The following is a 16,027-nucleotide window of genomic DNA, read 5'->3' as shown; positions in this document are numbered from 1 at the left end:
TGCCAATTAAAACAGCAGAGTTGTCCATTACCTTTCACAGGGACTTGTCTTTCTGTTGCCAGTGAATTGTGTCAAGTTGGTCTTTGCACAGTGGCCTCTGCACTATGTGAAACTGTGATGGCATCTTCCCATCCAACCACAACTAGTGCTGAACCTGTTCTGGGGGTACAGATGGCAGAAACAGTACTTGACCAGACATGATCAGCTGTATGCACATGGAAGGAAAGGAGAGAGTGTTACATATTTATACAGTCAGATTTTGTGATGTGGCACCCACTACCACAGTGGTTTGATACAGCTCCATACAAAACCAGAAGAATTGTCCTCTTTGACATAAAACTCACCAACCCTGAAATGACAGTTTAGAGTACAGACAACACAACTTGTATTTGATAGGTATGGTCAGCTGTGTGAACACAGAGAAAGAGAAGGGGTATTCAGTCTGCCCTCCAGCAGCAGGAGGAGGTCTGATTTAATTAGGGACCACTGATCAAAAGATAGTTAACTTGGCTACACAGAACATAATTTAGGAATTGCTGTTCAAGGCAAATATTCCCCTTCAAATTTATAACTTCCAGTGTATGACTCTTGGCATTATTTGCTTATGCAGCAGTGACAGAAGTGGAGCTCCCGCTATTGCAGATGTAATTTAAAAACCTGACAGCTACTAATAATTTATTATTTTGAAGATTCAAAGTCAGATGAAACAATTTGCATTCCACACCTAAAAACTTCAGCAGCTTAATACAGCAGCTGATCTTAATCAGCTCTCATATTCCTGGCACGTGTATTGCTGACAAAGGCCAAAATAGCAGAAGAGGGAAATTTCCTTTCCATCAGACATAGGTAACAGTCTAGGTAGATTTCTTGAGTCTCCCTACTGTATGTGAGCTCTACTTGGATCAATGACTTTCAATTAAAAGCTTAAAGGCTTACTCAGTGATCATCCAGAAGAATTTGTTTTGTGATTAAATCAAGGTGCACAACAACTTACTGTGTTTAACTTCTCTAAGAACAGGAAAGAAGTGAAGATGAAAAGTACTTAAAAGGAAACAAGTTTTTATAAGAAGTTTATTTTTCTGCTGTGTGGCCATTATACAAAGTAAGCAGCCAAAGCTGCCATTTTGTCCTTGGGTTTCTTTGGATTAAGTCTTCCCCCAGGCCTCCGGCCTTTACCTCTTCCTCGGCCTTGCCTTCTTCCTTGTCCCCCACGGTGCATGGGATGCCTCATGGCTGCATGTTTCAGCTCCACCAGATCTTGAAACACAGGATCACAGAATACACAGCCTGAGTGCTGGGTCTCATCACCAGGTAAAGGAGATTTGGCTTTGTTAAAATCTACATCCACAAGGGCTGCGTCACACAGGTCGCAGGTCTCTGGTGACACTCGGACTTTGTGGGCGTTCTCAAAGAAGTGCACAATCACATTGCATTTGTTGCACGCCATCTTCCACTTGGGACCTGATGTGGAGTCTAGCACCAGAACCCCATTCTCACATTCAACACACTGCCCAATTCCAAGCATGCTGAGAGAGTGCTGGCATGTGGGGTGGGTGCATTCGTTACAGCCCATTCCTGGTGGAAGGAAAGTAAAACCATACAACAGAAAACCTTTTATATATATATCACTATATATATATACCTTTTATATATATGCTTGTTTAAAGAATTCCTACCCTTTTTCATGTCCCTGAAGGGAGGATGGTTGTAACAGTATGGACAGAGTGGGTAGCTCTTGCCTCTGGATCCAGACGACCAGAGCACCAGCTCGAAGTCATCTAGAGGGCAACGCAACTCTTTGTAGAGTTTAATGGTACCATTCTGTGGAAGACTGTAGGTGTCATCACAGTGAGAGCAGTGCAGACGACTTGGTTTGGCCTGGAAATAGAATACCAACCCTCCTGAAAAAAAAGTACTGTCAACAGAGTTCAAAACTTGAAGAAAATCCAACTGGAAATGCTTTCTTGTTGGTTCCTCGTGGAAAAACTCCATCAGGCTTTTTGTTTTAGAAAGGCACATTTGACAACCACATTTGAAACCAAACTCAACAGTGGAAAAGGGTTTCTACTCCATAACCCTAGCAAGTGAAATTTAAATTTCAAACACAAGGTGAACTTACCTGAATATACTTCATGAAACGGTGGCATTTGCCACAGCGAGAAAGAGGTTTACCCGTGGCAGCTAAGGGTGAAAAAGACACTTCCATCAGCTCATCCATACCTGTGGAAGAGAGAGTCACATTATATTAGAATTCTAGTTTGTAAGAGGCAATCTTGCACAAAATCATCTACAGGATCTGTGAAGAAGTGGAAATGAAAATAGTTTATTCACAATGCTCTTGTTTAGGAAAACTTTCAGAATACACAGCATTCTGCAGTGAACATGTGCCAACGTATAAGGGTAAATACTTCAGCTGGTCTGAAGCTTTTGAAAACTCTTCACTACATAGTCACAAAATAAATTTGAGTTTTGGAGCCCTGATTCATTCCATTTTCTTTTGGAATTTCATTTAACTGGAGACTTCCAGTCTCGGAACACAATTTTCCCATATGCCTAAACCTCATATATAAGTATTTTCTGCTAGCAGCTTTGCAACAATTAATTAATTATAGAGAACTCCACATAGAAATTTTTACCTGCAATAGAATCCACGAAGTAGTGAAATTTCCTTTTGAAAATGTCAAGGGTGTGCTCCAGGACTTGATGATAATTTGCTTTTCCCAGAGCTATTAAATTGAGCTGCTTCTCTACAGCACTGCGGATCGTAGGAAGAACCAATTCTGCATCTAACAGAAAAACAAGAGACAACAGCAAGAAATCAAGAAATGGGAGCAGCAATTAAACATCAAGAAATGGGAGCAGGAAAGTGTCCATATAAGTGTCCATATATAAACTGCCATCAAAATCAACAAACAAGTTTTAATTATAGTCTTTGGAATTAGGAATACTTTCCTGGATGCATTATTTCAGACAAAAATGCTCCTTACAGACAAAAATGCTCCTTACACAGTGAGAGCAGCCCTTGACGTGCCAGAGAGAAAAGAAGGTAAGAGGAAGGAAAGGGAAGAGAACTGAACTGACCTATTTTGTAATAACCATGAACCAGAACAATGCCAAGGTTTGTGGGCTTTAGTCTCCGACCACTCTCCACTGTGACGTAGTTTCGCTGGCAAATGTTGTTAATATGGACTGGAATACTTGCATCAGTTCCTGCCACACAAAGGAAAACAATAAATCTATCCTGAAGAAAACAAAGTTGTCACTGAATTACACATTTCTGACTTCTCTGATTTCATTTCAAATTACAGAGCTCCTGAGATGGCTTACAATTCATGTGTCTTTCCACTGCTACCCAACCTCAGTGGATTAATTTCTCTCTCTAGTAAATTTCATGTTCCTTTGCAGTTCTCAGGAGTCTGAAACAAAATCATTTCATCTCTTCTAATAAGTTACTATTGAGAAGACACCTACCCTCACAATCATTTATTCTGAAAAATACAATGAAATAAAATACTATGTTTTGACTGGACACATTTATGAAAATGCATCGAAGGAAATGAGTCAGATTAAAACCAAAAAGTGTTGTTGTAAATTTTCTAATAGGTATGTAAGGATTACTGGAGCCAGCAAAGCTGAAGCAAGCTGTACAGAAAATCATTCCTAGGAACGGGGAGGTGCATTCTTCCACACATCACCAGCTTTTTCTGACAGAGAAGTGACAAGGAGGTGTTATGAAAGGATACTGGTTTGGCCAGAAACTAGGCATAAGGACCAGAGAGGGAAAGGAATGTAGGGGAAGAGACACTCTACCAGCTGCTGAGAGGGTCTGCAGGCATTGTGGGAAAAAGATCATTACTGTGCCTATTTAAATTAACATTGAAAGATCATTACTGACAGATAGTTCAGAAGAGTGATTCAGACTTTTGGTGGATGCATTTCAGGATAAAGTTAAGTTAAGCAAGTCCCTACCAATGCCATGCTTTTCCATCAGAGTGATAAGTTCTGCTTCTGTCAGGTAATCAGGAGGACTGGTTTGCTTTTCCAGCAATTTTATTTCCCCAACTGGAAAAAGATTTCCTTTCTCACAGTGGGGAAGGCTCTCTTCTAATGGGATGCTGTGCCATGGCATGATTTCTGTGAATCCTGGAAGAAAGAAACAAACAAAAATAATAACAGGTTATCTACAAAAGGCCAAGGCATACACTTCCAATTCCAATATGGGATGCATTATAGAGATCAAAGTGAGGAGGCTGTCTGCTGTACTATGCAGAAAGTATCTGAGGCCAGGAATACCAAGGAAATACAGTATCACAAGACATTATCTCCCACTACACTGCATCAGATTTTGTGTGTTGAGTCAGGTTGATATATAAGAAAAATATAAAAAGTAAATGCTTTCCTTGAATAAAAGCACAGTACCAGAATGGATGGGAAAAGTTTCTTAAAAAGGAAATGCACATAGTAAGTCATATAAATGTAATAAGGACGACTGGGCCAGCTTACCATAAAAATCTCAGTGGTGGTGCCCAAGAAGCCCAAGAAAAAAAATCTCACTTTGTGTAATTTAATTCTCAAATGGCATTTGAGAATAAAACGAGTAGCCTTCAGACTAGCAAATGTGGCATCAAATCTCTGAGATAGCTACATGAAAAATATTATTTCTACTGTAATTTTAGTATGAAAATGAAGACAAAGATATGGGTTTTGGTCTTGATAATCCAAAAAATAGCTTAAAAATTTTACTTGTCCCCAAAACTTCGCTTTTATATCAATTCAATGTATTAATAGGGGGAAAAAGCCAAACCTGTAGCTAACTAGTTACTGCTTGGTTAGTCTTACCTGGTGAAGTTACCACTTTTCCAACACAGGTAAAACGTTCAGGGCCAATACTGAAGGAAATGGTGGTTTGTAGGTACTTGCAATCAGCACTGACAGTGGCAATGAAATGCCTGGTTATATATTCATAGAGCCGCCATCCATCTCCACCTGAGGACAAACAACATCTTACCCACAAAACTCCAGTCCTGAGCAACAAAATCTGCACTAAAAGGGACCAGATTTCCACAGACACCACAGGAAAAACTGGTACCACATTCCCCCTAGTTTCCACTTTAAAATTTCCTGAGTACAGAATCATCCTGTCATACAGACATGAGCTGTGTGCAGAGGCTCTTGTAAAAGGGCTGATAATTTAGCCAGCCTAGCTCTGAATTCTGCAGTGTGTTTGAATGAGGAAAAGCAGAAGAGACTTCATTCCTTTACAAAAAACACAAAACACAAAACCACACAACATAGGAACAAAATGAAATACTCTACTGCTTAGTGCCACTGAAAACTGTATCTTAAACTAAATCCTGAAACAGGATTCTAGTAGCAACTGCCACACTGGGAGGCTTCAAGTCCCACAAAAGATCACCCTCAAATACCACTTGTTAACATAGGTTAAATTTCAAAGTAAAGTTTCCTTATCCACAAAATATTGAGGAAATTGAAAAGATTCTGCTGTGAATAGAAACCATGCTTCTATATCTTAATCCTGTGCTTTGCATATTTGATCTTGCCGTGCATATGTAACAAAAATTCTTAAGTGTCCACTCAGTATCCTATACACTTACTCAAAATTTTAAAGCATTTGTTTTCCTATCAGAGATCATTTCACTGATCTATAAAAATCAGAAGTTATCAATTTTCTTCAACAATCCTAGCTATTCCTAATAAACAATACAACACATTCATTACTCTTTCTTGTAACCATCAAAGCCCCTTGTGAAGCATCACAGCATACAGAAAATCACTATAAATTAAATTGCAGTTAAAGTTTGACTTTCAAGCACAAACATACAATAAATTTTAAATACTTGGAAGCTGCTAATCCAGGGGAAATTTCTCACAGAGAAAGTAGGTGTTAAATTATCTGTTGCTTTTTCTGAGCAGTCCCTAGGATCAATTTCTGAATAGCAGCCCAGCTCTGAGCTTCACTGTCACAAGTTTAACTTAGGGTAAAATCTGCTCTCTCTTCTCTTACTGCCACTCAATTATATTTTTGAAACTCAAGGATTATCAAACTGGCTCCTGTGCCTCAGAGAACTGATTTCCAAACACAGCCTTCCAAGACCACTGAGTTTGCCTGTACCTAATTCTGCTTCTGTTGCAGCTCTCATTGGAGTGATGGGAGGATGGTCTCCTGCATCATGGCCCTTCCTTGGTCTATTAATGCCTTCTGAGAGCAATGCTTTTACCTGGGTGGAGGAGAGAGAAAACAGGCTGGCTGGGTAACAGCTCTCTCTTAGCAGGTTAAGAAACTTTTCAGCTCAAATGCATAACAATACAAAATCCATAAATAAAGGCAATTACAAGTATTTATTGTTTCTAAACACCTATAAGCTCATGATACACCAAGTAAGATGGGTTCTAGAACACAGACTAGAGAATCATTTGTTAAACAGCACATTTGCTTCATGTACTCACAGTTTCTGCCCAGTAAGGATTGTTGGCCTGTTGTCTCAAACATCCTTTCAAGTCAAAATTTTCTGGATAATGGGTGGTTTCTGTTCGAGGGTAGCTAATGTAGCCCTGAGTATACAGACGCTCAGCTATTTGCATGGCATGTTGTGGGCCCATTCCTGAGATGGGACAGGAGAAAATAAAAATCATGTACACATCACTGTGACTGGGATTTGTTTGTCACATCTGAAAGTTTCCCTTACCAAAGCATTTAAATAAATTGTGGGTTGTCCTTTCCATAAGACTTTTGTCACCTTGGTCTTACCCAACATTTCCTTTTTCACAAGCTTTCTAAACTTGACCTTTCCCCAGAACTATGTATTACAGGGAGAAGGAGGGTATCAAACTGTATTTGATATATACTTGATTATTTTATCTGAGAAGCAAAAATATTCTGCTTTAAAACAGTGTGAAAATCTGAACTTTTACACATACCTAAAGCAGCACTGGCCACTCGTAGCATTTCTACCGTGTTCAGGGCCAGTGGTCTCTGCTTCACCTTCTCTTTTTTACTCACAGATTCTACCTAGAAAATAGCATTTCCCCAGTAAAAGTTTTGAAGTTTGGTAATTCACAAAAGTATAATCTCCACCATGCCTACAAACACGTGGCATCCCTAACATTGGCTATTCTTGTCATAACTGTTTTTGTTGTTCTAAAATAGTACCCACCAATATATTTTTACTTTAAGAAATCTGACTGAAGATAATTCACCAAATTCTAAAGTTATAGCCCTAATATAATAGAGTTGGAAAGGCAGAAAGGTAGCTTATTGATATTTTTATTTCCTTTTTACCTCAGCAGCACGTAGTTTCAGTGCCACAAGAATTTAGTGCTTATTCCATGTAATGATCTTAACTATAGGGATTCAGATTTTTAAAAGCTTCACAGTCTTTGAACCTTGATGGCTGTGAACATTTAAATGCAAACACACTGTCAAACTACCATTGAACAGAGCAGAATTGTTAATTGGCTATAAAGATTGTACTGTACACATGATTAAAAGTTTTACTGCAGGAATATTGCCATATATGTAATTAATTTCTGATTTATACAATGTATCCTGAGAAATAAGAGGACATCTGAGCAGTATTTCTTAGCAGGTTTATTAATGAATATTTCCTATTGTCAGTGATCATGTCCAAAGACAAAACTGAGATACCAGCATACTATGAACTACAATAAAAAAAAACCTCTTGCCTTTTATTCTCATCTACAGAAAGTTGAATGGAGTGAAAAACAAGACACAGATAGTCTACATCCTTCCTTAATATATATGCAACAAATGGAATATTAAATGGTGCTTCCTTTATATGAAATATGGTTCTGCTGACAGTGAGTACCCTACCTTTGCTTCTTTTGCCATCTTTGTTATATTCAGGAACATTTGGGCAATCTCACGATCAAACACTCTCACTCTATCCCAATCCAAAGTGAGAGAACTTTCTTTTTCAGGGTTCACCTGATGGACAAAAAGAAAAAAAAAAAAGAAAAAAAAATTTTAAGTGCCACCAACTCTATTACTAGAACAGCAATACCACAATAACCCAGCAAGCAAATCCTGATAATACCTTTAACACAACACAACTGCTTCAAACATGCAGCTGTACTTTTTTCACAGAGGCTTTTGAGAAAAATAGAGTACTTTTGAGTTCTGGGACCAAGACAATGACTAGAATTTTTCCTTTTTTTAGTTATAGTGCTGGGAACAATGAAGTCTGAAAAGAGCAGGAGTTCGAAGTTCACCATCTTGATTTAGCAAAATCAGTAATTTTTCTGAAACTAACTAGGTCATGACTTAAGTCCCATGAAGAAAAATAAATCTGAAACAACCAATATGAGAGCACAAAACTCTGAAAACAGGAACCACACACTGCTAGCACAGACACATCAGAAAACAGATGACAACAGACACCAGCTTTCTTTTTTTTGTTTGTTTTTTAAACCTAAAAATGGCAACTTTTTACCATCCACCCCTTATTTGTTAAAAAAATCCTTGTGATCACAAGCAGTAAATCCATGTTGATTTGCTCTCAGAGCTTGGACAGCAGCAAGGCTATAAAACTGCCACAAGCTGCCAAAGTATTCAGAGGACCCAACTGCCAATTAACACAATGAGCATTTTATTTGCTTTAAAATTCCAATACTCAGCAATGCCAATGTTTGTTGGCAGCCTAATTAATTCCTGCATTCAAATTAACAACAGTGTCAGTCCAAGGACCCCAGGGAACAAAAGCAAACCATTTTAAGTAGTCTTTCTGGCTGAGTCTAAGCTTAGATGGTTAGCACTGAAGAATTATTTTAGGCATCAGACAATAACCACTTTAATACAAACCCAACATCCTGGAATGTGTTCTTGAGAGTGTGCTGACACACATGTGAACTGAATGAGAACACATGAGTAAACTGTAAGCACTGTGAATTGTTGTCAGCAGCTACAGATTTATGAATGAACAAAATGAAAATGTAAGTGCATTTCTTTGGTAAAAATATACATTCCTCATACACAAACAAGTATTGCAAAACTCACTTTAGCTTGCAGCACCCAGTAAGTCTCAGGCTTAAATGACTGGATTTTGTCATGCCTTTCAACACAGAATCCAAGAGTTGGGGTCTGACATGGCCCAAAGGAGATTAGGGAGCTGTCTAAATTTCCGTATTTTCCCTGAAAATATTTAGTCTGAAACCTAAGAGGGGAGAAAAAAGAGAAAAAAGGCAAAAATAATTACATTAATATCCTCATTCCCATGAAGAGCAAGTTTTCATTAACTTATACAGAGAAATATGAACAATCTATTAAATAATTCGGGTATTAGGAAAAGAGCATTCTGAGAAATGTCTCTTAAAGTGCCTTGTCACAATTACTTTGCCTCACAGAATCCAGTTTATTCCCAAAGTGTGAGAGCTCCATAAAATAAAACCACACCATAGCTGCTGATACGACTTCACCCCGTTCAGTTTAAGCCCTCGCACAATTTTTTTATTTCTTTTTATTTGTCTGCGCATAAAATTGTTCAGTTTGGTGCCAAACAGAATTAACCCCTGGAGTCCTGACATGTACTTTGTGGACAGAGCAGTATTCCTGAACCTTTCATAAAACTGTCTGTAACCTGTGCTGTCACCTCGTAAAGGCACAGCCAATTCTGAGATCCAGCTCCTGGCGGGCATCCACGGAAAGAGCTTCGTTGCGATTGGGCTCTCCCAGGTGATTCATGGCATTGCAGATGTCTGTGTCAGTAATAGAGCTGAATTTTGCTCTATAAATCACCCTTTCTGTGCTCCGAGGCTTGTTCATAACAGGAAGAACAGCATCAAGAACCTGTTGAGGATCAGAGGAATATTTTAAGGGTAATGGAAAACGAAGCGTTTAAGTCAATTTTTCCCTCTAAAGAAAAAAATCAACCAACCAACCAACAAAAACACTACACAAAAGTTTTGCTGGTATGTAGCTACTTTCTTCATTCAGGAAGATGTCATGGCAACACACCAACTGATAAGGAAGAGCAGTATTTGTCTATCCACTGAAAAGCACATTAACATTTAGCAAAACTGAAGGATTCATTTGTTAAAAAGCAACTGCTGGAAGTAAAGCAGAACCCTCACCTAAGAGCAAAGAAATTACCAAATGTAGCTGCAGCATCTCTCAGTGAATGTTATCAGTTTCCATCTGGGTTCATTCTACCCACTCCCCAGGTCCAGGTACAATTCAATGGTGTTTAAAGAACTTAAAACAATTACTTGATAGAATGTGCTTCTTTAAACAAACAAAAATACTTTTCATGTAGACTTCTGGGAGTAAGATATTAAAAAAAAATTAATCTTTGCACACCAAAGATTGAGTGCCACATCTTTTATGTGCAGAGTCCACACTCCAGCATAGCCCTACACTTAAAAGTGGTCTCTATGCTCAAGAGTCTGACTGTTTAAAGAACAAAAGATAACACAGAGATCAAATTTTATAAAGACAGCAAAATAACTACTCCAGCTGTGAAATACAACCAGTTTTCAAAGCACTGGAATGTTCAAACATTTAAGAAATTGTATTGTTCATCTCACATAAGCAACAGCAATGGAACTGATTTATACTCTCTACTGGTATGTTAAGAGTTCAAAAGCACATCCATGAGTTTTTCCATCAAGGCTCTCCATGCCTTTAAAACTAGTTTGAATTTTACAGCACACTGATGGTGTTGTATGTCACAGACAAATATGATGGTATTTTAAGACTTAAAAATGGAAATCTTACTTCAAAACAGATGTTTTCTCCTTCCTTATCACAATCCAACCACAAGACAATGCAATCACAGCCTCTTCCCTCCACCTGTGAGAAAAATCAGCAGTTCTTCAGCAACTCCAAAAGACAAACCTCCTCACTATTTCTATTTTGAGGAACCAGAGATTATTTATGTGGTGCAAAAACAACTGGAAGATTATAGCAGAAGTGTCAAGAAGTTTGCAGGTACTTTAACAGCAGCTGAAAAAAGGAGCAAGCTGTGCTTCATGGGGCCAGAAGTCTGCCTACAAGATGCTGTTCTGCAGGAGCTGAAAAACAAATCTGCACAGCTCTACAGCAGTTAAAGTCTCCTGAAACTGCCACCATCTGTGTGTGCAGCCTTGGGAAGAGTTCCTTGCCCTTTCTATGCCTTAATTTCCACATCATGTGAAAAAAAAAAGCAAGCAAGCAAACAAACAAACAAACCCAAAAGAAGAACTACTTTCCTGGTCCATACAGATACCAGGAAGTCTAAATTTAATCTGGCAGAAATCAGTTTTGCACCACATTTACTTGCTTTTCAGGAAGTATTATTTTGTAAAAGCAGCCAAGCTACTGCTGTCCTCTCAGAGGGGTACAAGTGAAGAACAAACAAGAACCAAGATCAACTTATTGTAAAGAAGGCACTTAGAAGCCACACTTTGCACTTGCTGTTAGAAGGAAAACATGCACCCAATGCTCCCATTTTGAGAAGCAAGATATCAGTAGTAAAAAAACCCAATGTGACAAAAATGTCAATGACAATGACAAAACCCAATGACAAAAGTGAATTCAACAAGGCAGAGATTTCAGACTGTGTAAGAACCAGTAAAATCAATAAACTGCATCTAACCCTGAACAAAAAGCAGGGAAGAAAATCCTATTTAGGAACATATCCATTTCTCTTCATCCCCAGAACTCCAGTATTTTTTACTGCCAAATACTGCCCACTTTTGGGAAGCAGGTGAATATCACTAAATTAAATATTCAACAACCTGAAGCAGGAGTCACAGGGCATTCAGGTGTCCTGTCTGCCCTGCTTGAGGGGAGATGCAGAATATTCCTTCTGAAGGACAATGCTCTGGCATTACCCTCCACCAGAAAACCACCTGTGGTGAAGATAAACTCAATTTCTTATGCTAGGGCAAAGACAACTGGACCATTCTAAGAGCTAGGAGAGGGTTAAACTTGTGACTTAAATAAAGCTGACTAACCTGCAAGAATTTTTTATATTATTTTGAAAGAAAGGCTAATTCATAGCAAAATGCTACACTACTCTTTCAGGTTTATTAATATTCTTAATAGATTTCCAGAGCCACAGAATAATTTCACTTATTTTTCTTGACAGGATAAAAAAATCTCATTTCTTCCTTTGACAGAGGAAGAATAGCAACAATGAAGCCTTGAAGATGAAATAAAGAAAAAAAGAAAAATAGTGCTAAAGAAAACAAAAAAACCTCTCAAATCTATGACAAAATACCTGCAAAAACTTCACCATGGTCAGTTTGGGATTAGCTTCTTTCTTTTCTGTGGGAGCTTTGCTAAAAAGTTCTGCTGGATCCACTTTGTCCCAGCTGTTATATTTTCCTGTAAAGCAGAAGTATATTAAGTAAAGCTCCAAATACACATTACCAAAAAATACCTAATTAACCAACAGCAAGCAACATTACTTTGGAAAAGACTTGGCTTTCAAGATTTGCTTTGGAAACCTTTCTACCAGAACACACCTTGCTACATATCAAGGGACTCCTTGGCATTATGTGAGTTGCTGCTGTCATTTTGAAAGGGATGAAGGAAAAAAATACTACACACCTTTCAGAAAATTTCACATAAGCTGTGAAAACAATTTCTGTTTGTACAATTAGTTGGTAAAGTGAGGAGGAAGCTCTTCTTCCTTGTCTTCTCAGTGCACAGTCTGATTTACTGTTCATTATTTATGGCCAGTTATGCCTCAGCCCCATTAGGCCACTGCAACCCATTTTTTTGTTTCCATTTTTCTGAAGTAAAGTGAGCAATATTGCTTGGCAGCCACATTAAGCTGTAACTCTTCAGAGCACTGTATAAATTAAGTTCCCAGAAAACTTGTGAGGTCATTATCATGAGAGGAAAAGCAGTAGTCACAGAGGTAGCCCCACACTTCAAAGCAAATCAGGGACAGAATTCCTTGCATGTGACTTTTACACACATCTCTGGTTTGCAGTAACATGCTACAGCTCTTAAAGAGAACATCCCTTTGGGCTCTGCATTCCTTTCATCCAAAGGGCCAAAACACCATTACAGGATAGCAAATTGAGCTATCTCTCCCCTCATTTTCAAGGGACATAATTCAGGCACAGAAAACATGAACTGGTGTATGCCCAAGGTCGTGCAAGAGATCAGCCAAAAGAATCAGAAATCAAGAACTGCTGACCACCAGTGACCTTTTGTCCTGGTTTGGGCCAGGATAAAGGTGATTTTCTGTCTTGTACTTTTGCTTTCAGCTAAGTCTCCTGTAAGTAGTTGCACTTGCTGAAATTAACAGCAAGTTTCTCAGACAGTGTGTGTTTCTAGGACTGATAACACTTGATGTTTATAGTTACTGCTAGAGACTGGTGTGCAGAGCCAAGGACACTGCTCAGCTCTGAGGAAAACATAAAGAGGTCCCACCTGCAGCCTCCTTTGGGGAGCAACGGACAAGAGAGATGCCAGAACTGACCAAACAGAGGATTCCATCCCATATACGTCATCCTCAGTATAAATTTGAGGGATCATGAGGGCCAAGCCATTGATTTCCTGCTTCCAGCTTCCAGCTGCCTGCCCTTCCTGCCTTTCCTGCTTCCCTTCCTTCACCCCGGCATCCTGGAAGGATCCCATCCGTTCATCTGCCTGTGGTTCTGATCCATCCCAGCCCATATCTGTGTGTTCCTGCCTCCAGCTCCCAACTGCTGCTGACTCCAGGAGTCCAGCCTGGACTTTCCCAGAGCTGCCCTGCAGCCTCGGTGGTGACGTGAGAGTTATTGGGGGAAAGGGGGGAGGAATGTGGTATCCATTTTCTTGTATATTTGTACATATTTAGTAATTTTTCCTATTTATCATTACTGTTTCATTAAAGTTGTGTAGTTTAGTTTCCAACCCATAAGTCTCTCTCCCTTATTCTCTCTCCTTTCTTATCAGGGAGGAGAGAGAGATTAACAGAGAGCACCTGTTACTCGGTTTAATTGCTGGGCCAGTGTTAAACCCTGACACCTTTTCATCCTTTTTTTTAGTGTCTGGTTCTCATTCTTCAGAATTATTTCCACAATAATTATTTTCCAATTGGATGCACTTCATGATTTTACAATCCAGACCCCGTTTTAAAATTTTGTGAAAAGGTACCTATGAAATCCAAGGTCATGACATGACCACACACAGATGTCATCTTGAAATGGGCACTCTGCCCTCCAAAGGATCCTGAGTACTCGTGCACAGAGCATGCACCATTCAGCCCCTTGCGGGAGGACATGTTCCCTGTGAAAATAAATATCATATAATATCAAATAAATAGACCATAAATATCAACAGGACAAAAAAAAGTACTGAAATAAGTTCTTTGGTGTGAAGTGACATCTCCTTATTAATAGATCTTACAGCTATGGTCTTCTTGATCACAAAATGCTATAGCTGATCACGTTTTTATTTCAGTTAATTATCACTTTGGACCTTTTTTTAAAGGTTATTTCATTTTCAAATGAGACTATCAAGTCCATTCTTTCTGCCCCCCCAGTATAGCCTTGTGAAAACACAGCTAGCTTTCCAGGCCAGTACAGTTACAATCAATTCATCCTATTTCCCACATGATTTATGAAATATTTACTACAGCTTCAAAAATCTCAGAACAGCAACCTGGTATCTGATTGGCACTTCCCAGAAACCATACACACCAATACACACTCCAATTACATAAAATATCAAAACCAATTCCTTACTCTTGAACGAGACAGGCATCACTACATAAAAATAAACAGAATGTGAAGGGCCACCCAGCTCTTTTATGAACTGCAACCTGTCCTAAGCCACCATTCCCTGGTGGCAGCTGCTGCAGAACCAACTGACAAGATGTTTCTCAGCCCCACTTTATCTGCAGCAGATTCTGGTAACCTTCACATCACACAGTTTGCTTCTCTGCAGTTGGCACAGCTGGGTTGTGCACTGCAGAGCACTACAAGCAGAAGGCCTGAACCCACGTGCTGTCTTTCCTACCCCTGGAGAGGATCTTGGCGATGGACTGAGCCAGAGAAGGCTTCTCCGCCACCATTAAAACAGTCTTCATTTTCAGCTGGGAGGCACACGGTGCCACAGGGCTTAACGAGACGATTTGGGTTTACCGGAGCCCACGGCACGCAGCTCAAGAGAGAACGCCGGTCCCGACCTGAAGAGAAAGAGCACAGAACAGGCTTACCACAAAAAACTACTTTCAGGAAAATGTAATTACGAAAACCGGACAGACAGCGACAGATTCCCCAGCTGCTCGCCGCCGGGGAGGAGCCTTCTCCCCTCAGGGCTTCGCAAGGCCCGGGCCGCGCCCACGGGCCGATTCGCTATGAGGTTTAAACGACAGCCGGGGCCTGAGGCAGAAAGAGGCCGAGAGAAGCCGCCCTGCGCGCCGAAGGAAGCGAGAGGCGCTCCCCAGACCGGTCCGGTTCGGTCCGGTCCCGTCCCGCTCCCCCGCGCCGCCCGGTACCTCAGCAGGCGGCCATGGCCCCTTGCACTGCCGGGTCACAGGGCCGGGAGGGCGCTGCACCGCCCCCCTCTTCCCCTCCCTCTCCTCCAGCGCCCCCTGGCGGCGCGGGGGAGCGGCGGGGACAGGTCCGCGCTGCTCCCGGGAAAAGCGGAGCGGGAATTGATACCGGTACCGAACCGAGCACAAAGGCGGCAGAAAACTGCACCGCTTCCTCACCAGAGCCCCCACACGGAGTTCTGTGCACCCTGCCCCGCGTCAGGCTGCTCCGTGGGGATCCATGTGCGCAAAAACTGCATCTGCTGCAGCCCCCGAACTCAAACTGAGCAGTGAACCTGCACTGCCTGGAGTTCGGTTCCCTCTCACCACAGGCTCAGAACACCATAAATAATCTCTGCCACTAACAGCATCTCCTCCAGTGCAAAGAAACTTGTCCCAGGGGTGGTCGGAGCAGCTGACTCCCTTGTACCCAGAGAAGGGCAATGGAATTCATGCTGCTGTTTTGAACTTTCATATTTGTATCATAAATTCTCGAAAAGTGCTTTTTTTTTTTTTTTTTTTTGCATGTTAAATTT

At 40.4% G+C, this 16,027-nt stretch overlaps 1 protein-coding gene across 2 annotated transcripts; it reads right to left on the bottom strand.

Moving 5' to 3' along the window:
• Positions 1 to 1,057: 1,057 nt before the first annotated feature.
• TOP3B (DNA topoisomerase III beta) lies at positions 1,058 to 15,503 on the bottom strand. Of its 2 annotated transcripts, XM_071763128.1 has the most exons (18): positions 15,456 to 15,503; positions 14,975 to 15,143; positions 14,111 to 14,242; positions 12,237 to 12,343; positions 10,751 to 10,825; positions 9,627 to 9,823; positions 9,035 to 9,191; positions 7,853 to 7,966; positions 6,940 to 7,030; positions 6,469 to 6,623; positions 6,134 to 6,239; positions 4,840 to 4,986; positions 3,970 to 4,143; positions 3,082 to 3,210; positions 2,637 to 2,786; positions 2,120 to 2,220; positions 1,677 to 1,878; positions 1,058 to 1,575 (listed from the first exon to the last, which is right to left on the bottom strand). In XM_071763128.1, exons 2-18 carry the CDS (start codon positions 15,042 to 15,044, stop codon positions 1,094 to 1,096), a joined length of 2,589 nt encoding a protein of 862 aa, XP_071619229.1. In that variant the 5' UTR covers positions 15,045 to 15,143; positions 15,456 to 15,503; the 3' UTR covers positions 1,058 to 1,093. The 2 variants fall into 2 exon arrangements, with proteins under 2 accessions (XP_071619229.1, XP_071619230.1); XM_071763129.1 differs by lacking the exon at positions 10,751 to 10,825.
• Between the last annotated feature and the right edge of the window lie 524 nt (positions 15,504 to 16,027).

The sequence above is a fragment of the Heliangelus exortis genome, chromosome 19 (assembly GCF_036169615.1).
Source record: "Heliangelus exortis chromosome 19, bHelExo1.hap1, whole genome shotgun sequence".
NCBI classification, from domain to species: Eukaryota; Metazoa; Chordata; class Aves; order Apodiformes; family Trochilidae; genus Heliangelus; species Heliangelus exortis.
The sequence above is the reverse complement of the archived record's forward strand: the minus strand, read 5'-3'. Positions and strand labels throughout refer to the sequence as shown.